Source organism: Cuculus canorus, chromosome 6 (assembly GCF_017976375.1).
Source record: "Cuculus canorus isolate bCucCan1 chromosome 6, bCucCan1.pri, whole genome shotgun sequence".
NCBI classification, from domain to species: Eukaryota; Metazoa; Chordata; class Aves; order Cuculiformes; family Cuculidae; genus Cuculus; species Cuculus canorus.
The window spans coordinates 13,927,124-13,954,773 of NC_071406.1; the positions used below are offsets into that span (position 1 = coordinate 13,927,124).

Consider the following 27,650-nt stretch of genomic DNA (forward strand, 5'->3'; position numbering starts at 1 on the left):
TTCTGTTCATTGAAGACTATTTTGATCATTTTGTAATCACTATTAAATTATTTACCAAATAGACTGTTATCTAATAACTGTATATAAAATAAGGTATTGCAGAGATTTCTTGGCACCAGCTCTTCAGGTCAGTTAAACTGAAGAAAGATGCCTTTAACGAAAAAGTATATCTACAAATACTCTGTCTTAACACTTGAATGGCAAAGATATAAACATGTCTGACCTCCAAAATCCTAATTTCATCTTCTCAACACACATTTACATGGAAAAGAAACAAAAAAACCCCAGATGATAAGCAACGGTTAAGATGATAAAACGGTTGCTAAACTAATTAGGGGGATGCAGACAGTTGAGTTCAAAGACTCTCAATCCAGTAATCAAATGTGAACGAAAACTTCAAACACTAAGATTTTCAGATGTATTGCTTAAAAACCTAATTACAGAGGTAATTTCAGCACAAGTGTACTTTTGTTTTTCCAACCCACCTGGCGATTCTTTAAGAGTAGCCAGATTTGCAGACTTCCTGCTCCACTGAGACATCCCGGCATGCAGTGGGATAGTGATGTCAGTAGCCTCATGATCAGCTTTAGAGCAGGGAGTCTGCCTATGGGTATAAGACAGATAAGTCTTTTTATTTCATCATTAAGCAGCTCTCCAAAGAACTCTACAAATATTAATTATTGAAGGGGTGGGGGAACCTCAGAGAACTGCTATTGCAAGTCTGTTCTTAGCAGATCTGCAAAGAAAACTCAAATTAAAAGGGCACTTGTACTGAAATTCCCTCTAATCATGTTTATTTGGGAGTAGGAAGCATAATACTAACATTGAGTCACTGAAAAGTGGTTTAAAAATGCTACAACTCCCCTTCAATTATTTTAATTATATTTACAGGCCTGATCTCCCAGCAAATAATACGGTTATTAAAAAGTTAGAATACATACAGACAGCTGAACTACAGTTCGAGCTGATTAGAGCACCCACAACCTAATATAAACCCATCTTCAAAATAAATACTTAATGCAGAGAAATTCCACTAACTGTTATTCCAGATCGTCATTTCTGTCCACACACTCAACCAGCCAGTGCTACTGTGAATGCTCCAGGCTATAAACTGAATAACTCTGGAATTATACTGTGAATATGACCAGATTTGACTGTTTTGCCTGTTTCTCAGGGACAAAACTGCATAATAAAGGTATTAAGGAGAAACTATAGCTTAAAAAAAGCAACCCAAAACCTATATAAACCACAAAATGCACCTGAGGCTTTTTACAGAACGTACACATTTTTATTAATTTTTAACTCTAATTACTTTAATGCTAGTACTCTACTTTTATACATTTTTGTATGGGAGTGACTTAGAGGACAATGATTCTTTCATTAATAAACAAATGTTTGTAGGCTCAGAATAGCATTTTGTGAAAAATTAGATTTTAAGCTTATCACGGATTCCCTTAAAGACAGGAAAGGGATCTTAACATTGCAAAGCTGTGTTAGGCTGTCTCAAAAAATTTCTCTACACATCAAGGAACTGAGCTACAAGAACTGATGAACCTTCTTGGAGTTCCTTTATTTGAAGGTTAGAGAAAAAATCCTATGAAGAGAAATTCTAGTTGGTTTTTACTTTACAATAAAGAATCAAAAGAAACCTAAAATATTTCAGAAATACATGAAGACTTCACTGTATTTCAGAACTGAACAAATTTTAACTATTAGCAACATCAACAATATCAGAAGGTTTAAAAATATGTGTCATTATTGCAACAGTACTGGAATGTACTGCCCTTAATAAAAAAAAAAATCACGTGTCATAACAGTATATTCGTCTAGTCTTTTGAAGGCAAATCACCAACATATTTTTTTAAGAAGATGATGCACATAGTATTTAAGGAAATCTTTCACTTACTCTGCCCCGTTCAACTTGAGTTGTTAGCATTACAACCATAGATGAGCCTTGTTCCCACGTCATCTGCCAAAAATCAGGACAAGTGTTTGGTAATGGACCTTGACAAGCGATGTACTGGTTGATTATTGAGGAAGAAGGAATTTCCATCTAAGAGAAGACAAAGTCATTATTTTAATTCTTACAAATGCAAGTCAGCTACCAGACTTTTAGTGTTTAGTAACTTATACATTAAAAAGGCATCAGCTATATTAATCCTATTTATCCTAAGTTAGTAAACATGGATTGGCACAGATCAAAGTCTTCAAAGAATTTAATATAAAACTATTAGAGGTTCAAGTACTCCTCATGTGAATTGACAGTTCTGTAGTTGCCATAATCAAGAGTAATAGTTGAAAAAAGAAATGATAAGACAAGGTGGCAAATAATTCAGGTATAAACAGTTCATGGTTGTAGGTTTCTGACATTAGTTTTTTAAATACTAGTCATGGAATTTAATAAACTGGGTTTTTTTCAGTCTTGAAAAGTAAGTAGTTGTAAGCAGCTGTACAAAGTGGTGTCAAATTAAAACTTTACTGATGTTAAACATTACTGTGACATCAATAATCAGAGAAGAATAATTAATTCCTTTAGTACAGGGCTAGTTTCTCTCTAGTTTTTCTTATTCTTTGCTTCATTTATAAAAACACCTGCTACAAAGCATTAGCAAATAAGTACATCTACAGTAAATTTCAAACCATCTGAATACAGGTTTATCAGCCATTCCAGTCTGAACGAGATTTATGAAAAAGTTATTTTTTTTAAAATCAACTTCTCCATTGAAAAACTGCAAAGTTAATGTCAGAAGCTCTTTTGAAAAAAACTACTCACATTTATATAATTTGCATTGATGTAATCTTCATTACTTTTTAAAATAACCCGTGTAGCATCATCTGAAAAAATTTTTAGAAAGATGTTACTTATTTACTAACCAGAGTAAAATATTTTACCACACACGGACAAACACACATACTTACAAGGCGAAATGTCTCTGTATCTATTTTTGGAAATGTTTTGAGGTAATCTGGCACAAGACATGGTCATTCCAGGCTTTTTCCTATACAATTGCTGAAAGACAAAACTGATGGTCAGACCACAATAGATGGAGAAAGCCTCGTAGTATGTTATTTGCCTAAAAATACTTTTCTGAACATAAACTACTGAGCAACAGTAGAATTACCACACATGCACGTAGCTACACTGCAGCTGTCCCACTTCTCTCCTTCCCATCCTCCTCATATTCTTCTGTATGTAAAAACTATGCAGAGTGAAACTTAGGCTACTTCATGGTTTTCCTGCACAAAATCTCTTTTCAGAGGTTCTCGCTCTCCCATGCCTTAGCCATGCACAAACACTGTGCTGCCAACAGTATCAGTGAAATGATACAGCTTCAATAAAAAGCACTTGAAAAACTTTCAAATATTTAATAATTTAAATAAGTTTTAGAGCAAACTCCTAATAGAGGTAAATTAATAGGAATGAGGTGGCCTTAAAGCTGTCTGGGAGACTGAAAATGAATGGTTAAGGGACAGATTTTAAATAATTCCGAGAAAATATTTTATTTTCTCTTTATACATAAAAGTGCATTTCATAAAGAACAGTACATAAATCTGTTTTATAAATGTATGTTGTAATATATAACGTTAGGTCTCTATTTGGCAAGGAATTCACAAAATTCACACTGCTGCGCTTTACAAACCTACTACTTCCTGTCTTAAGTCACTTGATCTCATGCATTAAAGAAGGAATACTACCAAGGCACAAGGTAATGCTAAAGAGACTATTGCTATCAGCAGCTTAGGACACCTCAGGAAGTAAATCATACTTTTGAAATAAACCATAAAAAAACTTTTAAAATAAACTGTTACATTAACCCTGAAAGTTATATTTTCTACCTGTAATTTTAGCTTCCCTCACTAAGATTGTCCACAGTGTCAACACCTCGGCTGTGATTCAGTTTCCACAGTGAATTAGATACAAAATGAAGGTCTGAGCACAGAACATGTTTTGCTATACATTTTTCATGCTTCACATGTATGAGAGTATTTTATCACCACAGGTCCCTGACAACCACAAAAAGCTTTAGGTAATCAATACAGCTACTTATAACAAAGAACACTGAAGACTTTTATTAGGATTGTTCTATGTCATAAGTCTGCATACACCATGTTTCAATACAAGAACAGATAACTTTTTGTTATTTTTCTTTTGAGGGTGTAAATCAATTGTTTTGCTAAAAGATATTAGACCTACTGAAATTTAACAGATCTGGCTCTGCTGAAAATAATTACTATGCCCAAAGACTTGGAATTTGCACTCAGCTACAGGTGACACAGTACTCACATCAAACTGAGCCAAAACAGTTCCAGTGATGAGCCCCTCTGCTAACTGAATCATGGATTCCCTTAGAGCATGATCATCTTGATGGACGCCATCAAGTGGAGATTTCTCAGGGATGTACTGGAAGTCAGGCTCACTCTCCAGCTTCTCTTCCACAACATCATAGACAGCTATAACAAACAAAGGTATGAATGCTCTGACTGTATGTGCTGTTTTGCAAGTACAGTTACCTCTATGTCATTTATTTAAAAACAGCAAAAAGAAAAATCCACATTTATTAACATACTGATTTTAAGCCCTATCAGCAAGGGCAAGAAACTTTCATTGATTATAATCCATGACAAAAAAATATTAATTTAGTTTAATAGTACATCACTGACTGCTAAAATTTTGATCAAAACTCACATTATACCCTACCTTGTCTGATGTAAATCCCCGATTTTAGATTCTCACATTATGCCTCTGAAGTCATTATAGTTGTATTTTTAATTTTTTTTTTTAATTCACTTTGAACTGATTTTAGGCTTCAGTAATCAGCACAAGATGTGCACACCACCTGAGAGAATGGCATTAATATATGCCATTATAATGCTATCGATGCTATATGTGTGCCCTTCCTATAAATAAACTGAAAAATAATATGCACTGTCTACCAAACAGAGACATGCTGTTCAAAAGCCTGTTTTAAATGATATCCCATAACCACGAAGGAGGGAACTGGCAACTCTTTTCTACAACTCAAATGTTTTTATCCAGAAAACAAAGGTAATCAACACACAAGAGGAAATTGTTTTAGTAAATTTGTAAACAAAGCTAACAATTTTATCTGAAACAGAAAGCTGCAAGGGAGCACACACACAGAATGAGAGCAAGTGAGGAGTGCAAATAAGAGAGGGAAAATTGCTTATGAGGTGGCAGAGTTACTCTCCTAAAGTAATTTCAATCATTTTGGTTATACACCTTAATTTTTCGTTTTGTTTGTTTTTTTTGGGGGGGTTGTTGTTTATTTTTCTCATGTGCAATTGTATTATAATTGAGATGTGCAGCAGAATTAAAACCAGTGACCATCCGCTGGCAATGGTGCAACAGCGTACTTCATGAATATATTGTACAAGCTGTGATTTAGACTGCATTTTTAGCACTTTCTTCTATTAAGCCTCCTCAAGTAGAAATGTTATCATTTGTTCCTGGAACAACCAACCTCTGAAATCACATTCCATATCCATACAGCTTTCTGGACATTTTTATCAATAAGTGTGAGAACAAAATTTAAATTAGCTCTCTCTTAGAAATACTCCATCTCCGACTTTCCTAATTTTCAGCACTTCGTTATGCACAGCTCCTTACAGCATCGAGCAACATTTGTAAAATATGTTGTGTTGTAGCAATTCCTTTTCAGGTAAGGGAGTTTTTTCTTACAAAGTTGTTGAGCATTCCATCTCAGGACAGAAAACGCAGGTTAGAAAATGAAAGAAAGGTGTGGATGATAGTAGTAGTATTATTATTGTTATTATTACTACTACTACATGCAAATCACTTACCATTGGGTCGAACTAGGAGCACAAGTTCCCCTGAGTGTCTCTCACAGCTAGCTTTAATAAACATAACAACTTGATCATGGGTATGTTCTGCAATATCCCTGCCGTTAATCAGTACAACCTGGTCCCCTTCATTCAAACGAGGGACACACAGATCAGCCTGCAAGGTGGAGGAAAAAAAAAGTCTGTAAAACAAGCCATTTCTCTCCTTAAAATAGCCACTTAAAGTAACTATTCTTGGGGACTTGAATCCTAACAGCCTCATTGCTATGGTTGCTGCATTGTATTTGAATGATACGTTTAAGTGTTAAGACAGTGCCATTGACATGAACAAACCAATTTGCAGCTGGGAGGTGACTGTCATTGCACGATGTCTTTTGCCAGCTGTTACTCCACTCCTCTGGTTGGAGTAGAAAAGCTCTTCTGTCTGAGTCACATTTTGTATAGGCAATTAAAAAGCAGGATGTTCTTCTCTTTGAAGGGAAGGGAGTAACATGGCAAAGCCTCCTTCAAATCAATTTCACAGGCTTAACTACTTGAAATATCACTGTAATGACAAGAGTAAGACAATGACTGAAGACAATGCACAAATCCCAGTAATCCCAGAGAAAAGAATCAGGTAATAAAAATCATAATTACACCGTAGTGTAAATACCATCGCAGAACAGAAAGAGTCCATACCATCACCAAAAAATCCTCTCCTTTGAGAGTGGATGTTTAAAGCATTCAGTTAAAATCATTTATGTTATTAAATATTCTAGAGAATAATTAACAGCAACAATACCCTTGCCAAATATTTAAATGTCAGCAAATAAATAGTTCACTCTACTTTAAAAGGTACAAACAGACCTGACTCCAGCCAGCTGAACACCAGGTCAGTATTTTTGGCAATCACCTGACAAAATATTGTACCTAATCTGAATAGAGTATTGATAGTCACCAAACACCAGTAACAACAGACAATCAAGACAATCAGACCTGATGAATGATTCATGTCTGATTTTAATCTAAATCTTGTCTTTATTCAGCTACATCTGTCACTAAAATAAGAGAGATTTGCTATTTTAGTTATTTTTAACATACTAAAAGACTCCTTGAATACATAACTCATGTGAAATTATATGAGTGCCCACATTTAAAAAGAGTAATATAGTAAACGTATTTTTTGGATGACATAGCTCAAGAAGCACAGCATACTGAATATCTGTAACCCCACGTCATTTTCAGAGACTTAAATGTTTCAGTAATAAAAAATAGTTTTGAGGATTGAAGGACTTTTAAAAATATTTCATGTAGACCCATCAAATTCTTACTGCACGTAATTTGCTTTGTATAGCACAAACTCATTTTCACAGGCAGCTATGAAAAAATTTACATTTTTGCATACATACTTCAAGATACACAGATACTGCTACCAAGTTTGTTTTTTTGATAACTTACAGGTGTTCCTGGAGCTACCCGGGACACTATTACTGGCATCTTCTGATCGTATCCACCCTTTAAAAACAAATGAAATTAGTAATAAATCATGAATGTCAGAAAACAATGTTAATAGATAAGAAGAGAATAGATGTCCTTTTACCTTTACATTGAAGCCAAACCTTCCATTTTCATCTGGTTTCATTCTGATCATAACAAGATTGTCATGGGGAACACCACCATTGGGCTAGTAAACAGAAACGATATTATGTTAATGTATTTTGTTCATAGTTAGAGGATATTGTATGCAATAATTTTGCAGCTTCCTCATCAAGTAATTGCTCCTGGACACTTGAGAAAATACCAAGAGTGGTGAAGGAACCTGAAGTGCTTTCTAGTCAGAAATGCAACTTCAACAATGTCTGCAATGTCTTCTTTAAAACTGATGGTTAATGACTTCTCAAAAAATTTAGTTCAGAGTTTCTCCATATGCTGAAAAGCTAACATTCAAACGGTTTACGTATCCATCCCAATGCAGTCATTTGATGACAAATGACAAAGGACTACTCAAGCAGGTGATAAAAATAGAGGGAACTAGCAAAGGCACTGTACGTATAATGGAAGTGCTGCAACGTAATCCACAAACACCACAACCCTCTCAAATGCGTCAGAGCCAAGCTCTTGAAAAGCAGGACTATCATTCTGATAAAAAGCAGAATTGTTAAACCGGACGAAAAAACTTACTGTGGATTTTTCAGGTGATGCAGGAACATCAAAAGTTTCATTAATATGGTTTTCCAGTTCTTGCTGTGAATGTGAATGATGAATTTGGTTCCAACTGTTCTTTTTAAACTGTTTGGGTGGTAACGCAGGAGGCTGCCCATCTAGAGGAGTCTCTTGAGATCTAAATACCAAAATAGAAGCATGAAGTGGAGTGATCATGAGATATTGCAGTTCCTGCAGGGCTCCAAATAAACCAAAAATGCCAGAAGAAACTCTACAGTTTGAGAGCTGAGTATCTCTATGTACTTTTGGACTGTCAAAAATGTACTGTGGTGGATTATAATGGCAGTGTACATTTGGACGTGTTATGCTTTGTCCTTCACAAGCAACTGTACACAGAATCCATGAGTTCGCCTTTTACACTACTTTTTAAAAAATATGTTTGAGTACTTTTAACCTACTTTATACTGGAATGTTATAAAAGTCACTGTATTTTTAGTCTGTACTCTTGCTAAAAAAAATTCTTACTGAAATAGATATGGCACTTAATGTTTTCCTCGGTCGGCAAATCAATTAGTTCGCATCTTGCTTGCAATTTATATCTTAAAAATGGATACAAGCAGCATAATAAAGTGCTTACACACAAGTTTTTGGCTTTTGATCTTAAAACACAAGGAGTGCAAGTTGGAGATGACTCAATTGTCCCCCTGCATTTATTTGAAAAGCCCACTGGAGATAACAGTGCAAAATTTCAATTTTTCAATTTAAATTTGTATGTATAAATTTCAGAGGAATTTTGGGTTTTTTTCCATTTTGAACATATTCTGTTTTGAAACACAGCTATAAAACACCGGTGAAACTGGAATCCATTGCATGCATTTTTTAGCCAAGTTACACCACTATTACCAAAGATGAAACAGCAGAAAGTTCTGTTTCAGATTTGTAAGCGCACTACTGTAGATTAATAAAAATGTGCTCCGTACTTTTGGAATAAAAGTTTAACTGTATAATTTGTATTAGATAAATACATGATTCATCTGTCGTTATATGGCTCTAGATTTAAAGAGTACTTTGAAAGACCCAAGAGAGCACTTAGCACATAGGCCCCATTAACTTAGTTTGCCAGTTTCTAAATACCAGCAAGGATATGTACCTTCCTCCTCAGGAACCACATTAAAAGCTATGGTTTAGTAATTTAACATCTTATGACAACAGCTCATAGTGGCAAATCCAAAAACCACTGAGAATGAAATTTCAGGTTACAGCTTAATCTAAAGAGGACGGTACCACCAAAAATGGGTGCTTCCATTCCTTCTTTCACCCACACCCACAGTCCCTTCCTTGAGGCACTCCGGTGCTCCTCCCTTGGCTAAGGCAGCTTACCAAGCAAGAAAAAAATGCAGTGACTTTTTGGACAATCCTAAGTACGCTCTGCTGGTTCAACAAGGTGAACTGGTTCACCACAGTGTCGACCACCATGCGGGGAGCAAAGCATGCTTCCAGAGTCCCAGAAACAGGACACTGCCCCTTTCATTATCAGCAAGCTGTAGCGGTAACTCACAGTATAACATCCCTCTAAAAAGCACAGCAACCACCAGAACAGTCCTACTGTATTTAACTGGTCTAGCCATAGGGAACTAATAGGAGGGTAAGACTCACTAGGAGAAAGCGTAACATCTCAAGGTGCTGCAAGTTGCAAAAACTAAGACAAACATCAAATTCCATAGTATATAATTGGTTTCTACACAATTAAAGAAAGGCCACATACATGTTTCCAAAAACAAGCCCAAGTGTCAGATCACAATTACCTACAGTGATTTCAAATAAAGAATGACCCTCTTTCAAAAAGCATGAGAACTGAATGGGAAATGCAACATTTCACTTCAAAAACCCACGTTTCCCATTTCAGTTTTAAAATATGCAATCAATTCTCTTAGAAAACAAAGTAATGATTTTTTTTTTAAACATGTGAAAATATCCTGACAATATTTGTTCTGGTTTTGCTTAATTCCAACTTTCAGACTTTTTTCCCATGAAGGGTTAAAAATTTTAAAAAGTACTTATTATTCAGTATTTGAATAATATCTCATATTTGAATGCATTAAATAATATCAAAAGAATCTCATGTTCAAAACATACTAAGAAATAAAAATATTTCTTAATATTTTCAATGCAAGCTACAGTAAAAATAAAAGCATATCAGCCTTATATTTTATTTTTCAGGATAAGCAGCTCTTATAAATGCATTTTTGTGGAGTAAGAAAAAAAATATGAAGAATGCCTACATCTGCAAAATTAATTTTCAAGAATTATTCAGACATTAACTTACAAAGGCCACCAGAATCTTTTAACTGCCTACATATTTATTCATTCAGCTCTGGCCAGTGCAGATTACTCAGCCTTTCAAGTGAAGGGCAACACAGTTATGTATTTTCCTGCAAACAATTACTCCTGAGAGCTTTAAACTGAATTAAAAAGGAACAGAAAGAACGAGTAGAGACATAAAGAAGTCAGTCGAATAAAAATAAAAGATGGGATTTTGTTTGACTAGCTGTTTGTACATACGTATCAACAAACACAAATTCCTACCAAACATACAGACTTATAGAAAAGATTTGAAAAGTTACTTAAATGAGCGTTTTGGAAGCAGCAGTGCAGGTACTGTAATCTATTAGCATAATGAATTGTGAGAACTAACAATGAAGCTTTGGGCAAAAGCTTCATTGCTTTGTATTTGCCCAGTCAGCTTCGAATTTCCTTATGAATGCTTAGACAATGGCAGTGAAAGCAGCCTATTTTGCAGGCAAAGCAGCTCTCTGTTGCTGCTTTCAGCAATTTACATAATAATAAAATAACACACAAACCCCGGCACAGACAAGCTTTGAGTATTTTTGCTACAGATATCCGGTCTGATTTTGTAATAGATTAAACAAAAGTTTCACACACCCCTCCATAAATTCATTAAACAAAATACATATCATGTGCTTTTGGAATTTAAGGTTATAATTGCCTCGGGGAACCACAAGCAGAGATCTCTCAATTTAGTTTTGAATAGCATACACAGATGAAGAAAAAAAATGGAATTAAGGGTTTTATTAGCTAAGCTATAAAAGCCTTCTAAACTGCACTGAAAATCTAAGTTCTTTTGCTACGTTTACTCCGAACTCAAAAAGAACATAAATCTACTGTCCATCAGGTTAGTCCCCCGGACTTCCTTACATATGCAGATTTTATCAATAATAAAAAGTCCCAACAAATTAGCAGATGGACTACTCAAATCCTTTCACTCAAAAAGGTCAAATTATTTCAAGAAATAGCTTCTTGGACTGTAAAAACAATATCATTTTAAACTATATAGCTAATATGAACTTCATGACTACTACTTTCTTTTGTAAATCTCACACCTTGAATCAGTAACATCACCTGAAACTTTCACAAGACCCTAATGGGGTTCATATATTTTTGACAACCAATGTCTTCATTCTTAAAAATCTCATGTTAGATATCCCTACTGGGAGAACAAAGTCCACTTTTTAAGTTCCCAACAAGGGGAAAAAAAAAACCCCAAACTAAACCCCAAAACTTCATGATGGAAGAGCAAGAGATTTTTCTGCTTGCACATAAAAAGTGCAAAATCATGAAAAAGAACAACCATAGTTGCATAATTAATTTACAAAACCACTTCCTCTCTTTTTAAGATTTGTTTCCATGGTGATTTGCACAAGAAATCAGGTATTAAATAAACAATTCCCATAGGCACTCGGGAAAATATTTTACAACTTCACTTAAAGACATACAAATAGAAGAATATTTAAGGACAGTGCTTACTTCATGAATCACTCTACCATACAGTAAGTGTTTCTCTTAACTGACTACAGCTAGAAGTAAGAATTTGGCCGTGTGACCTTTGCACAGCAAGACTCTAATATGAGAAAAGATCCAGAAGTGTTCCAGTTTTGAGACTCCCTTGACATGTTAAATAGGTTAAAAAAGCCCTCAAAACAAGGGAATTTTATATTATTAGGCCAACTAATTGTTTTATACCTCTGAAAGCTAAATAAGCAGCTGATGGCCAAATCATAACTACTGCACCCCATCATAAAAAACTTCTGTTTTCTTACAAAACTTGAAAAATTTTGCATTCTAAACTGCAGGCACAGTCCAAGCAGGGTCTTACAATTATGTTCAAATGCCTTCCTAATGTAGTAGTGTTTCCTAAGACACACCCTTTTTTTATAAACATGTAATTCTGTACGTGCTGTTTTATAGTTCTTAAATGTTTTTGAAACCATTTGCACCATTCCTTGCTAACAGAGACTATATAAAATGAGAAAAGTTTAGCATTACATGCTTAGCTACATGTTACAAGCTACAGTGGAAGGATGGATAAGGTGTATTTCATGCTCCTTTTCCCCCAATTAATCTGTACTTCGGCCACAAGCCCCTGAGTATTTTAAATATTTTAATAACTCAGCATTTTTTTTGTTTTGTTTTGTTTTTTTTTTTGTTAAGTCCCTCTGGACTTAATACAGAAAAATAGTTTTTATTTTGCCGACCACAGCACAGTAAACTTAGACTATCAGGAATGCTCAGCGTAACAGAAAAAAAAGCACAATAGTGCTATCTTAAAAAATAAAGATCTACTCTGTAATGATATACAAACATACTGAGAACTGCAGAATGCTGTTGTGCTAAAAAGGTATTTTTGCTAAGAAATTTGTAAAGCTCACTCATACTTCTGTGCCTTGACAAAGGGCAAACCCAACGGAATTAAAACCATTTACCACAAAACAACATACTTCAGTTCTACCAAAAAAATAACATTCACTTCCACATCGAGACACATTATAGCAAACCCACGTTTTGGGGGTGGGGATTGTATTATAATCCTGCACCAGCAACATGTCAGATATAGATCTTTAGCTCTGTATCATTTAACTTTCAATAAGACCTATACTAATACTCCCTAAACAACAGTTACCTTTTTATTAGGTATTCTGGGTCTTCCTGACCCAAATATTTAATACTAAATCCTTTAAGGCAAAGATTTCTGCCTTATCTTAAAAGCCCTGCGTGCTACCGTACAGCAACAACACAAACAACTTACGGTGATGTTTCCAGTATGATGCTATTAGCCTGGGTGGAAGATGGAGATCTGTGATTTACAAATACTTCACTTGGGGAAGTGTGAACTACATGGTCTACTAAATGTCCAACTGATGAGGGTCTTAGCCGGGCTCCTTCTTGAGTGAAGGCAGAGTTGCGACTAAGAGGGAAAGCATAGCAGTACAACATGAAAAGAACGTTATTACCAATCAACATTTCTCACAGACACAAAGGAATGCTGAAATAATTATTTCTTCTCAGCACAAGCCCATTTTCAAATACGTATTTTTATTAAATAATTTAAGGTGTCAAATATCAATTAAACACGTCATGAGATCAACATGCTATATTTCATAGTTTTCTTCTAAAAAAGCTCAAAAGTATTTTCATAAACACAAAGAGGCTAATACTTATTTTTTTAATTAAAGAAGCCTGAAAGCATTATGATCTAATGAACAGGCTACCAGGCAGACAGTCCAGTCAATGACAAGAAAAACGAAAATCGAAGACGAGAAATCCTGGCTCTGTTCATAGCAGAACTTAACCTGAGTTCATTAAGATGAACATTTTATCCCCTGAATCTTCTCCCAGAAATATCATAAGCTCTTCACCGATAGTCATAATTTCTACGACTCAGAATTTTCCCATTTGAAAACTAATATAGTGAGACAGGCATCTTTCTTAAAATGCTTTGAAACGTGCATAATTAAGCTACGTTATGCTGTAAGCATCATTATTACACAATTTTTACAATAGTTTTTAAATGCAATAGATGTTTACAACAACAGCCTTCTGAATAATATGCTGCAACACAAAGAATCCTAAATAATTCTAGTTTATGAAATGCAAAACTGGATAATATCGATTCTTAAGCTGGTTTTGGTACACTTGGTTATTTTCCAAAAGAAATCAAGAATAATTTTTCACTAACTTTCACTAACGGAAAGCTCTATCACGTCAAAAGAGTGAGCTTTGAAACAAAATGCAGAAAAAAAAGGGGAATGAACGTGCAAGGATTTCTGATTAAGTAATTTTCCCCAACATTTTAAGAAGTGGCATTAACCCAAATCAATTATTTCTAAAATATTACACAGATTCTATTATCAGTTTTTTTCTTAGCCAAATAAATAACTTAGTTTTAACTGCACTTAAGAAAACTTAAGCTCTTTGATTTAGGATATTGTGTAAATTACATCTTGCACTTTTTATAGACGGAGTGAGAAGAACCTAAAATTCACCCCAAAAGAGTTTCTCTTATCAGGATCTAAACATTCCAGAGTGCCTCTCTGCACAAAATTTGTGAAGTTATTTGTCTCCATAACACAGTAATCCTTTTATTACGCAAACAGGTTATTCAAATTAGAGACAGATAGTCACCTCTAGGGAGAGAAGATTCAATGCTACTTACTGGTTTGGGGTTCCAGGTGGAGACCGTGACGGTAGACTCTGTGTTTCCAACCTATCATCAGACAGTGAGTTCCTACTCACTACTTCCCAGTCCATCCCACTCATTAATTTCCGTGCCAAGGGTTTACTGGGGGATCTGGAAGAAGAAAGTAAAATGATCAGCCAAAAATTATATGACGTTAAGAACAAAATTGCATAAAAATCACAATTCCACAACAAAACTGTGGATGATCCATCATAGGAAACCAAATTATACGGATGAAAGGAAATGTAATAATGCAGAATTACATATACATGGGCAGTTCTGTGTCTTCTCATTTCATTTGCTGTACTTTGTACATGAACATCAGTGAAATACAGTCATGCAATACTGTTGGCTGGGAGGGAGACAGGCCAGTTGGAAGAAGAACCCACTAAACTTCAATAAGCATTTCTAATGCCTCAAAGAGAATCTGACTCCAACAGAATAGTCAGCGAGATCTGTAATTCAAAATGAAACAACCAAACAAAACAACCAAACCCCAAAACCCCAAACCCCTCTAAGTAACGCAACTATTCAGCCATCTCAGGAAAAACAAAGCAGTGGAAACACCAGCGAAAAAACTTCAAAAGACTTTGAAGAACTGAAAGTACGGTAATCATCAACAAGGCAACAGAGCTGCTGGCTTTGTTTACTCATAAGGGATTGCCATCAAGGTAACATGCTTTCTTCCAGAACATGTTTTGTCACCTGGAAGGCAGATGCGATCATTCTATTTAAACTTCTTTGTGGCTAACGAAACTTCATTTGGTTTTGTGCCAGAAATGTCCTTCAGGTTAAAGATCATTATCACCAGTGTTTTTGTACAGAAGGAACTGTATTTCCTACTCGTTGCCCTTACTTGATATTGAAGAAACTTTTTCTTCTCATTCTCCAGTCGTCCCAGGATACCTAGAATGACCTTCTGCTGTTTCTTTCACCGGTTTCTTCAGCACAAATGAGACTAGACTTGCAATCTCTTGTGAAATAGTATATTTACCTTTTATAATGTAAATCATCAAATGAATCATTCAAGAATCGTGGTTGCTTTTTCCTTAGTATCACACAAGATGATTCAGTCATCCTGCAACTAAACATACCCATAATTTTGCCCTTTCTTGTATTCAACTGAAAATTCTTTAGCCAACAAAAGAAATTCTTTTAAACAATCTTTCAATATGTCCTGTGTATTTTGTGTTATAGTGGTTTTACTTTACCTCTACTACTTTGATGGTGCTACGTAGTTCATGGTGGTGCTACATAGTTCACATTTCTCCCCTATTATTACCCAACCCTCTCTTGTTCCAGCAATTTCATTAGTCTTATGCCATGATCATTTCATTCCCACTTGCCTTTACATCCGATCTCTAATCTCCAGCTTTGAATAATGAGATGATAACATATCATTTCATCAGGGCAACTTTTCCACTTCTTTCCCCAGCTCGATATGGCTGTATCACATAACAACTTTTGCCTTTGCTGTCCTTGGGACACATGGTTCATCATCTTATCGATATCACCTTACTGACTTACTGAAAGTGCAAGTCCAGAAGGAAGGAATCTTGAGAAATTAAGGAACTACCCGCACAGATATTAAAATTACATCCTTCTGAAAATGAGAACTTTAGTTTCTAATACCAGGGAACTTAACACTCGATGCAAGCAACCACCTTAAGCAGACTGTCCACAATATTATTAAGAAGTCTACAACAATAACCAACCATCATATCGAATAATTTATCTTCACCTGCAGAAGTACATAAGCCCTACGAAGATCAACAACATTTGAATGATATTAAAGGAGCAGTGATCTGGATGTGAATCTGGACGTATTTTTGTTTTTACACCCCAAACAGGCTGAGCATGCACTGCATGCTGCTTTGCTGCTCTGAAGACTGATGAAATCCCAGATGACAAATTTCAGACATTTAAGCAAAATGGATTACTCTAAATAATACTGCCTCAGGTACTATTTCACTTCGGGAAAAAGCCCAATAGTATACTCATATTTGAAAACAGGGAAAATATAAATTATTTAATTCCCGAGGGAAGAAATATCCAGTTTCTTAGCATGTATTCTAAGCAGCACTAATTTGATTCAAAAGTAATTAGCTTGATATCATGACAATTAAACCAACATTACAATTTCTGTAATTTTTTCAAATGTGAGCAACTCAAGCCACCTACATATTTTTCTTTATAGCCATAGCAATTTTGAGCAGTTCTGAACAGGTAAAATCACAGAAAACCAGCAGAACTGAAATGTACTACTAATGTTATCCATTCATGATTTCTTTATTAATCAAAGCTATCATTAGACTTTGCTCATAGCACAGTTGAAGCCAGCAAATTAGCACCAAGAGCCAGTTCTTCCAAGAACCGGATTCCAATAAGCAAAGAATAGGCTCATGGAAAAATGTGGAGGAACTTAATATTTCCAATGCCGAATTCGGTAAATACAGGGCTACAGATACAATATTTTCTGACAGACTTTTAAAGGCAGTTATTGAACCTTATTTACCTCGAGGGGAAAAGCAACAAGTGCACTAAAGTTTTGTTTTTTCTTAAAACTAACTGCAAAAAGAGTGAGAGGACACTATCCTTGCCTGTATAAACAAATAAAACTACAGAGAGAGACACAAAAGTTTGTAGGGATGGGGAAAAACCCCGATTTTTAAAAGTTAAATTCTTGATTCCTTTAAAAAAAAATAAAGCCACCACATGGTATCTTAAGTTATAGTTTGTAACTACAGTTTTTAAAACTTCCTCTATCTATGCAACAAGTGAAAATAACTCTAAAATGAGAAGCATCGCTTTCTTTCCGATAAAATAAAATCCAGTGTTAAGAAAACTCACCTTTTACTGTGGACAGGGTCTGATCTTCCAGAAATAATACCTTACTACCACGATAAACAGCTGCAGCGTTTATCAGCAAAGGTTCGTTTCAATTATTTTATTAACAGCTCTAACCTCAAAGTCCCACCCGCTCCTGTTTGTTGCCTCTATTTCCTGTCTCTGCAGAAATTTCAAAGAAAAAAATTACCACACTGAAGCACCGAACTTCTCGGTGCTGTGGCTTTTTGATACTAGTTCTTCTGTCAGTAGTTCTAAATCTAACAATAAGTTATTTTTTCATTAACATTTGAGGTATTTTGTGAAATAGTCTGGCAAATTTCTCCTGTATCACTAATTACTTACAACATTCAACTAACTTTCTCATGCCAGAGAGCAGCTCAGGAGAGGGAAGGAAGTAGAACTGTAAAAAAACTTTTGCAATGATTTGATAAAGTTGAAATTCTGAATTCCGCATTTGCCCACTCAGTCTGGATGTTTCTATTGCACCCCACAGAGTAAATTACTTTCAGATCTAATTTTTGGTGTATCTGCAGACTAAGAAAGTTGGAAGAAGTTCTATCTATTTGAGTAGGGATAAAGATCACAAACTTTGCCTGTCCCCAAAATCAGCCTGTCCCAGCTGTGATACTATGTCAAATAATAATAAAAAATGCCGAGTAGCAGGGATGATATTACATAATGCATCTAAAAAAATAAGCATGGCAAATTACATTAGCCCAGCTACAGTTCACAAAAGCTTTCAAAGACAGAAATTGTTTTGCATCCCACAGCTGAAGTGCTAAATTCTCACAGGAGCTGGGAAAGAAAGAGGGTATTGTTTGGGAGTGCAGGTAGAAATCTTCTAAATTATTTGTGTTCCAAAAAGAAATATAACCTGGAGCCACAGCCTCGCTTTCTATTTTGACAAGGAGTACAGGGAAAGCATTTCTCAGCAAAACTGGTGACTGCTGCTTCAGACTGAGAGACTGAAACCACATACAATTCTGCAGATACATTACAAACGATACATGTGGTTTAAAGCAACTGAGGAAATATTAAATTAACCTGACTAAATGCATGACTGAAGCAAGATTGGATTTTTGGAAACAGGGATTGCAGCTTAGTGGCAGACAGTTGGCAAATGACTGACTGAGATACCCACTCAGAAATGCAATATAAAATACCTCTTTCAGCTCCAGTTCACACCATCAGAACTGAACAGAATTAGAATATTTTGCAATGATTCTTAAAGAGACCTGTGCTCTTTAAGAAATTTCTCAATGCATGATGTCATCAATATTTTTCACTTCTATTTTCTGCTATGCTCTTGGGAACTCTTATGAGTTTTTTTTCAATTGTGAATATCCTGCAGCAAATGAGGCCAGGAAAATAGCTGCAAGGAAGATGAAAACAAAAATATCTAAACAACTACAGCAACAGTCTTCTAAATGCTGAAGTTAGTGCTACATGAAGATTAAGAAAACAGTATCTAGAAAATGTATCAAATTTGAGAGTGTCATAATCATTTAGGTTGGAAAAGACCTTTAAGATCTTGGTTAAGTCCAACCCTTAACCTGACACTGCCAAGCCACCACTAAACATGTCCCTAAGCACCACATTACTCAACTACCTCTAGGGATGGTGACTCAACCACTTCCCTGGGCAGCCTGTTCCAACGCTTGAACACTTTCAGTAAAGAATTTTTTCCCAATATCAACTCTAAATCTTCTCTGGTGCAACTTGAGGTCATTTCCTCTCATTTGTTACTTGAGAGAAGAGACCAACACCAGTATCACTACAATTTCTTTTCAGGCAGTTGTAGGGAGCAATAAGGTCTCCCTTCAGCCTCCCTTTCTCCATACTACACTGCCCCAGTTCCCTCAGCTGCTCCTCATAAGACTTGTGCTCCAGACCCTTCACCACCTTTGTGGCCCTTCTCTGGACACACTCCAGCAACTCAATGTCTTTATTGCAGTGAGGGGCCCAAAACTGAAGACCGTATTGAAGGTGCAGCCTCACCAGCACTAAGTAGAGGTGCATGATCACTTCCCTAGTCCTGCTTGCTACATCATTTGTGATACCAACCAGGATGCTGTAGGCCTTTTTGGCCACCTGGGCACACTGCTGACTGTCAACCAACAACCCCAGGTCCTTTTCTGTCAGGCTGCTTTCCAGCCATTCCTCTCCAAGCCTTTAATGTTGCATGGGGTTGTTGTGGCCCAAGAGCAGGTCTCAGCACTTGGCCTTGTTGAACCCACAGATGCAGTCTGTCCAGATCACTCTGTAGAGTCCTCCTTCCCTGAAGTAGATTAACACTCCGCACAACTTGGTGTTTGCAAATTTAGTGAAGGACCACTAAATCAATCCCCTCATCCAGATCATTGATAAAGACATTAAAGAGAACGAGCCCCAACACCAAGCCCTGGGTAACACCATTTGCAATTAGCCGTCAACCAGAACTAACTCTGTTCACTAAAACTCTTTGGGTTCAGCCATCCAGACAGTTTTTCACCCAATGATGACTACCCCCATCAAGAGAATGCTGCAGGAAGCGGTGTCAAGTCTTCACTAAAGTCAAGGTAGAAAACATCTACAGGCTTTCCCTCATCCACTGGTGGGTGACCTTCTCATAGAAGCGGATCATGGGGGCTTCATTCTGCTCCTCTTCCCTGTCTTCCAGCTCAGGGGACTGGGTACCCATAGAACAACTGGAGTTACTATTAAAGATAGAGGCAAAGAAGTCGTTAAGAACCTCAGCTTTTTCCTCATTCTTTGTCACTATGAGACAAAACCAGCCCCCCATTCAAAAAGGCTGGAGATTCTCCTTAGTCCTCCTTTTGCTGCTGATGTATTTATAGAAATATTTTTTATTGCCCTTTACCTCAGTAGCCAGATTAAGTTCTAGTCAGGCTTTGGCCCTTCTAACTTTCTCCCTGAATACCGTCACAAAATCCTTGTAGTTCTCTTCAGTTGCCTGCCCCTTCTTCCAAAGGTCAAACTCTCCTTTTTCCCCCGAGTTCCAGCCAAATCGCTCTGTTCAGCCAGGCTGCGGACAGTCTGCTCCCGTGCCTTTAAGATTTCCTTCTTGAATAACATCCAGCCTTCCTGGAATCGTTTACCTTTCACGACTGCCTCCCAAGGGACTCTGTCAACAGATTCTCTCTTTCACAGTAATAGATCCCATTTTTTTTTAATATTAATTTTTTAAATGCTTTTATGAGATTTGAGAAAAAAAAAATCCATGAATACTATTACTTCAGCTAATTTTTAAGTAAAATCCTAAGAGCAAACAGCTAAGCCTGCTAATTGCAGGCTGCTTGTTTTATCTGAATAGCCGTTAGGACATTTTATTTCAATGTCTTGTGCTCTGTATTCATGTTCTGCTCAGTGCGCAAAGGCTAGAAGTTTATTACGTGTGGCAATCACCATGTCTCAACTTAGAACAAACATCACTCAAAATCTCAGCGTAACCGTTGGTGTTATTTTCTTACAGTGAAATGATTCATAAGTTCACTTAGACAGCATTAGCTGAAACAAGGGAGCTTCTAACTAGATTTTGATGAGAAAACAAAAGTTTAAATCTGGATAGCTCTAGAAAAAAAACTGAAAACATCTTTAACCAATACTGAATAAATCTTCTGATGTGGTAATAATAACAATAGCAACTGTAATTATTTAAATTTTTCAGAGTCCACTGAATTTCAGAGTCCACAATGACCTGACTGTAATGCTAGCACACTCCTAGCTTCACAGCAAAAGGCAATCAGTATCTTGCAGAACTTTCAAAAGCAATGAAAACAAGGCCGCTGCTTGACAGCTTAAAAAGCTGTTCAACAAGACAATGATTTCAACAGAGAAAGACACACTAAGAGCGAGAAAGCCAGGCTCCAGGAACAAAATCCCATTATACCTGTAAAAATTTAAAGTTTTACCCTCTATGAATATAACAGGGCTAACATCCCAGTATTTTGACTTGAAATGTAAATGCTTAGAAGACAAAGAATTAAAGAATGGTCTTAGATTAAGCTTCCTGATCCACACAGTGTTCTAGAAATGTCTCCACATTTCAAGTTTTTTCACCTTCAAAAATACTAGCAGTCTTTAAAACTCAAAATGCATAACTGTACGCTGTGATGGGGAGGACAGAGGAAAAAATGTACGACGTATTAAAAGCCTTTCAAGGTTTATTTGTTACAATACACCATTAATTTCAGCTCACTGACGTATGCATATACACCTCAGACGTATATCAATCACCAACATTACTAGACAAATCAAAAGGTGAGGATGAATGAAGTATTCCTTAATCTAAAAAGAGTGGAAACCCAAATTACTGAGGACTGAAGAGACAAGTATTTTATTAACTAAAGAAAAAAACAAAAATACATCAGAAAACATTAGAGCAATTCTAGCAATGGCTGTCAATTTTATCCATATTATGTACTACAAAATGTAAGTGAACCCAACTCCACTTGTTCAATTTTAACTCAAAGGCAAGAGTGCCATCTACTGAATAATACTTACTAAAATGATAAATGTACTTCTCAAAACTAAATATTAGCTCTTCTGCACCCTACTTACTTGTGGGGAATTGCCAAGTTCAGAGTGCAACAATAATAGTTTAACTGATTCATAACTGCCAGATAAAAAAAAACCCAAAAAGTCATTCATCACAGTGTTGAGTCTTCTGAGGACTAAAAAGATTGCCCTGAGTAAAAATCTAACCAGACTGACAAATTAAATTAAATAAAGTAAAAAAAAAAAAAAAAAAAAATTACAGCACACAGAACAAACTGGTCTGATGAAAAACCACCTGTTCAATAAGCACGTCACAACACTTCTGCTCCCAACTCCTCCTAATATGGAGCCAGTTAGCTATGACGTGCCCAGCTAAATACTCCCATTATATTGTATTATATACAGTGAAGAAGAGGGGAGAGGGGAGCAGGAAATCAAGGCAGAATTCACCAATGCTCTGAAAACCAGTGTTTGCAGGTACTTGAGAAAGTTTGCTGGGCTTGCTAATAGAAGTCTGTGACCACAAATTAAACTGCAGAGTTCCTTAAGGGATAACTACGCTAGAAGACACTTCCCATCTCAGTAAAAGTATAAGCATAAAACCAGCATGGAGCACGCTGCTGCCTGCTCATAAGAATTTTATATTAACGATCACAGCAGACTGCCAAATGGATGCAGATTTACTTTTGAATAGTGTACCATAATTTCTGAAGAACTAAATCTGTCTTGATTGTTTTCTTGTAATCATTGTACCCCAAAGGGGTCTGAAACAATTAAATAATAGATTCTAGGATAAGCCAACTACTCTGACAGAATACCCCAAGCAGCAGCTCAGTCCCAGTCAAATATTTCATAGTAAAATATCTCAATTGGGACTACAGTGAAAAAGCTGTTCTTGCCATGTAAGACACTCACAGTACCTCAATCTAAAGGGAATGTGCGTACAAATGTAGCTTATTAGGGACAAAACGTACCAAATAGCTCAGTATTTTAATGGAATGCTTAGAGAGACCATTCTTTGCAAAAAAGACAGCACAAGCAGGGTTAATACAGTAACAACAAATGGTACAGATAGAAGGCAATTCTGAAATTTGAAAAAATATATAATGGGTGAAATAATAAAGAACATCCTTACTAACTTCTCCCCCATTTCTGGCTGTCTCAAAAAACCATCCTCCTGTATCAAAATTTAACTCCTTGACATTATTCAGTCAAGCCTTCAGAAACAGTCGAAAACAGTTGCTTTTTATTTTACATTTTTTCTTCGCACACTGAAAACAATGACCCCAAAACATTTTAAAAGATACAAAAGAGAAGACTTACTGATGCCAATGTAAATTGCTTACCTTGCAAATACCCTGTCTTTGTTTGCTCTTTCTTTACCATACTGCACAGACTGGACTTCTGTTCTCCCACTGGAAAACAAAATAAAACCAAACCACTATGTGCAACAAACTCAGGATAATGGTGTCTTACTTAAAATTGAACCATCTCAACAAAAAAACTCCATAATCCTATTTTCAGTCATGGTCAAGCAATTATGCTAGCTTCAGTACAGTGTAAATTTAGAAAGCATTTGGATAAGTGTAGGAATCCTTTCCCATCAAAGCATAGCTGTAATAAAGATCAATTAGTTTTAAGCGTAACAAAGCTTTCTCTTTTCTTCCTTTTTCTTTGCATTCGAAGTATTAAGAAGGTTCTGCTTGTTATAGTTAACACTATAATATATCTTTCCTGTCATAGCCATAATCAAAAGTTACAGCATTTCCTCCGTACTTCTGAACTATTCCCTGAATTGTTAATAACTTCATTGCTACTTAGTTCAGAAAAACATCATGAAGAAATTGGATAGGCACATCAGGATTGTATTCTTCTACACAATTGGTCAAAACCAGTATCAGAACCTGGAACTTACTGACTCGTCATGTAAGACCAGATGCCTCACGTCAAATCAAAGATCCCTTATAGTATTTCTTAATTCTGCTTTAAAAAAAGTACAGTTTCTTTGAGTGTCTACTACCAGTTAAGAACTGGTGACAAGATACCAGCAGAACTCCCTCTTGCAGCCACTTCCCAATTGGTAACTTCATACCAAGGCGTACAGTCAGAGTATACATGTCCTAAAAGGATATAGATTCTTAAAACTCTGCTCTTTTCTGACCTTTACAGGGACATTTACACTATGAACTCAGAGTAATTAGCTATTTTTACATTCATATTACAGAACTACTGAATGTGTGATGGCCGGAGAAATGGGCCAACTGGAATCTCAGGAAACTCAGTGGAGGGAAATGCAAATACCTGCACCTGGGGAGGAATAACTCCATGCACAGGCACAAGGCCAACTGGCTGGAAAGTAGGTTTACTCAACACTGTTGAGACCACATCTGCAGTGCTGTGCTAAGTTCTGAAGTGCCCCTAGTCAAGCAAAGGGCCATGATGACAATTAAGGGTCTGGAGCATTTGACGTATACGGAGAAGCTGGGAGAGCTGTGACTATTCAGCCTCAAGAAGAGAGGGCTCAGAGGGATCAGATGAGTGTATATAAATGTCTGAAGGGGGAAGTAAAGAGTACAGCCAGACGTTTTTTTAAGAGAGCCTAGAAACAGAACAAGATACAGTGGGCACAAACCAAAATGTGAGATATACTTAAACAGAGGGGGTGAAAATAACAGCAAAAAAACTCCCATAAATCCAAAAACGTTTTTACCATGAAGGTAGTCAAACACTGAATTAGGTTGATTAGAGATGGTGTAGAGTCTCCACCCTCAGAGACATTCAACATCTGGCTGGACACAGTCCTAAGCATCCTACCATACTGTCTGAACAAGGCATTGGACTAGAGAAGTGTGCAGAGCTGCCTTCCAACTTCTGCCACACTGCATTTCTAAGAAATCTCTATTTTTAAACCCAATGCCTGCTAATTTCCTGGAATTATACATGCTTGACTCTGACAAGCAGGAAGTCATCTATGTTTTCCTCTTTTGCTTTCTACTAACTCTAACATTGTATTTGCCTTTCTCTAACTGCTATTAATAATTGATATAACATTTTCAGAGAATGACAAAACTCCGAGATAGTAATAGCTTATTTATAATTGATGTTCCTCCTCTTTTCTCTCCTCGTGTAGATTATTTTGTATTTTTTGACATGGAACTTGATCTATGATTTTATTGCCTACTCACCCACCATGGTGACACACCACCGAAACTTTCCACTGTCAGCTTAAGCTTTTACTACAAAAGCTGTATCGCTTCAGTGGTAACTTCCTTTTGTTTTGAACAAGGGACCTACTTGTTCCATGTCTGGTTAAAATAGTTGCTGATATACAACAAAACTCCTTGTGTTTTCACAGCTTAACTTTTTTAATGTGTATGTGGTGAAGAATACTGTTAGAACCACTTTGAAAATCCAAGGACAGTGTACACAAGTCAGATTTTTCTCATTGTTACAGTTCTTGACACCTTACTTTAAAATTTGCTGCATTAGAACCTTTTAGTGCAATGGAAATAATAGATTATGTAACCCATTTAATAGTTCAACAACTTGGACATCTCAGAACAGAGATAGTTCTGTCTAGCCCTGGCAGTTCAGTATTTTATTAGTTTGTTTTAATCACAGAAGTGCTGGCTATAAGTCTGTACTTATAGCCAGCAAAATCTCCTACTAACACTAAGTCATGCGCGGCCATGGCTTTGTCTAGCCAAATTTTAAAAGTCTCCAAAAATAGCCAGAGAGGTTGTGGGATCTCTTAACTTGTTCCAGTAACGCACTAGAAATGCTCCTGAAAAACCAAAAAACCAAAACATTTTCCTGAATGCCCAGCTAGAATGTTTCACATAAAATTTGTGGCTGTTACTCCTTGTCCTATCATTTGCCATTACCACCACAAGTTTGGCTCCATCATTTCTGAAACAGCCCCTGAAGTAGCATTAGGCTTGATACTACACTCGCCCTAAGCTTCCTCTTCACCAGATTCAAACAGGCCCAGTCCCCTTAACCTGTCCTCGTCTGCCATGTTACTACTATCATACTGCCTCTAAAAAAATCTCTCAAGCTACTTGCAGAAATTCTAGCCTTTTGGCTGCTTCATTAACTTTAATGACCTCCTTCATCTTTACGCAGTTTCCCTTTTCATCTCACATTAACGTAAGTTGAATGTCACCAAAGAGCTATTCTGTAATAGTAACCACAATGATTAAAATTCAAAATCTTTACAGGAATGGAAAAAGCTCCCTCAAATTCACTACAACAACACTGGACCAAGTTACAAACACTGTTGAGGATCACAGAAAGCTGTTTCTCGAATGAGTGATATGAATCCTAGTCAGAGAAACAGATGGTATAAAAATTTAGCCACTGAATTACATTTCTTTTTATACATTTATGCAATTCACAAGTGTAACAGAAATAGTTTGTTATTGTGTTTTCTAGCTTTTCATCATCTCCCTTTGTACGTCACAGACAGTGTTGCCATTACAGATGGATGATTAGTAGTGGCTCCATTATCTTCTATATTGGGCACAATTTAAGCCATTGGTGCTCTGCATTACTTGTAGAGACAGTTAACTCAGTTACTTAAGTGAGACACTTTTTTTAATAAAAAGCATAAAACCAACACCACCCACTCCATCATCAGAACAGAATTTTCACTTGGGAATTACAGTTATCCCACAGTCATCCATGGCACCCTCAAGCTTTTGCCTATTATGTCAAGTTCATCCTTAAAAGTTGCGGATCTAATCTCATCTTTATTTGCTAAACTCCCGGTTTTGGTGCAGAACATGAATGTCTTTTGTCTTCACCTAGTGGTCTTTCTGTATTCATCTAGCTTAAGTGGGCTTTACTTGTACAAGCTTCTTTTCATGGATTTCTATTTGATCTTTATTTAGGTCTGTTTTGTTGCTGTTGCTGCGCACAAGATCTGAGATTGATCAGTTTTCCACCGGCCAAAGACTTCAAAGTCCTGAGACAACATGTGTAAGATAAACACAGCGCAGCAGGTAAGCAGGTGAAGAAACACAGCCTGTGAGACAATCTCAGAGTACTTGCTCAATAATAACCGCTAATAATGCAGTAATTAAGTTTTCAATATGTCCTAGAAAATTACTGACATTTGCAGGAAAAGCTACTTGAATTATGGCACCTTTTAATATAGATTCTGAATAATTCCCTATGTTATTGATGCTTGCTCTCTTATATTCTTTCCCACATCTTTCAAATCAGCACTTACCAGTACCGAAACTTGGAACCCAAAGTGAAGTAATGTGCAAAAAAGTTCTTCTGAGGGGGGAGTGGTCTGTCCAAACGGAAGAACGTGTGATGTTCAACACAAGCTTTCCACAAATTCTTACACGCTCGGTAATTCACCATATTGAATCCCAGTAATGTTTCTCTAGTTTCATGCTAAAAACGAGAAGAATTTATTTCAGATAAAAATTACTCCCACTTACTTTTGAAATTAGGAGAAATACTGTTAGCTTTGTGGTTTTTGATTACGCTTTTTGAAGTGGTTTGCTAATTTCACAGTAACTGCACGTGTTATAAACCCTTCTAAAGTACTTCTAAGTTTTCTTTAAAGGATTTTTTTTCTGTTTGGTTTTTCAAATGAGCCTGCTCAGTTTAATGGTCTATTTAGTGATACTGAAACAAGTCTAGATGGGAAGAAGTGTTCCCAAAAGGTAGGACCTAAACTACATTAAAAAACTTCTGTGATTCAAGAACTCAAAGCAACATCCTCCCTGTTTCAAGATTTCTACCGTTGAGATGAGGAACTGTCACGCGTGAATGCCAATTAGAGACT

The 27,650-nt window shown here is 36.3% G+C and overlaps 1 protein-coding gene across 1 annotated transcript in view; it reads right to left on the bottom strand.

The window, feature by feature from the left end:
• The window catches only part of PTPN4 (protein tyrosine phosphatase non-receptor type 4), a 68,749-nt gene that overhangs the window by 9,581 nt on the left and 31,518 nt on the right, over window positions 1-27,650 (bottom strand). The window contains exons 11-22 of the mRNA XM_009570483.2: window positions 27,081-27,253; window positions 23,194-23,262; window positions 14,477-14,611; window positions 13,070-13,228; window positions 7,984-8,143; window positions 7,403-7,486; window positions 7,261-7,317; window positions 5,824-5,980; window positions 4,286-4,452; window positions 2,920-3,010; window positions 2,774-2,835; window positions 1,907-2,053 (exon numbers count right to left, since the gene is read on the bottom strand). Of these exons, the coding sequence (XP_009568778.1) occupies window positions 1,907-2,053; window positions 2,774-2,835; window positions 2,920-3,010; window positions 4,286-4,452; window positions 5,824-5,980; window positions 7,261-7,317; window positions 7,403-7,486; window positions 7,984-8,143; window positions 13,070-13,228; window positions 14,477-14,611; window positions 23,194-23,262; window positions 27,081-27,253 (1,461 nt within the window). The remainder of the gene's footprint in view (window positions 1-1,906; window positions 2,054-2,773; window positions 2,836-2,919; window positions 3,011-4,285; window positions 4,453-5,823; window positions 5,981-7,260; window positions 7,318-7,402; window positions 7,487-7,983; window positions 8,144-13,069; window positions 13,229-14,476; window positions 14,612-23,193; window positions 23,263-27,080; window positions 27,254-27,650) is intronic.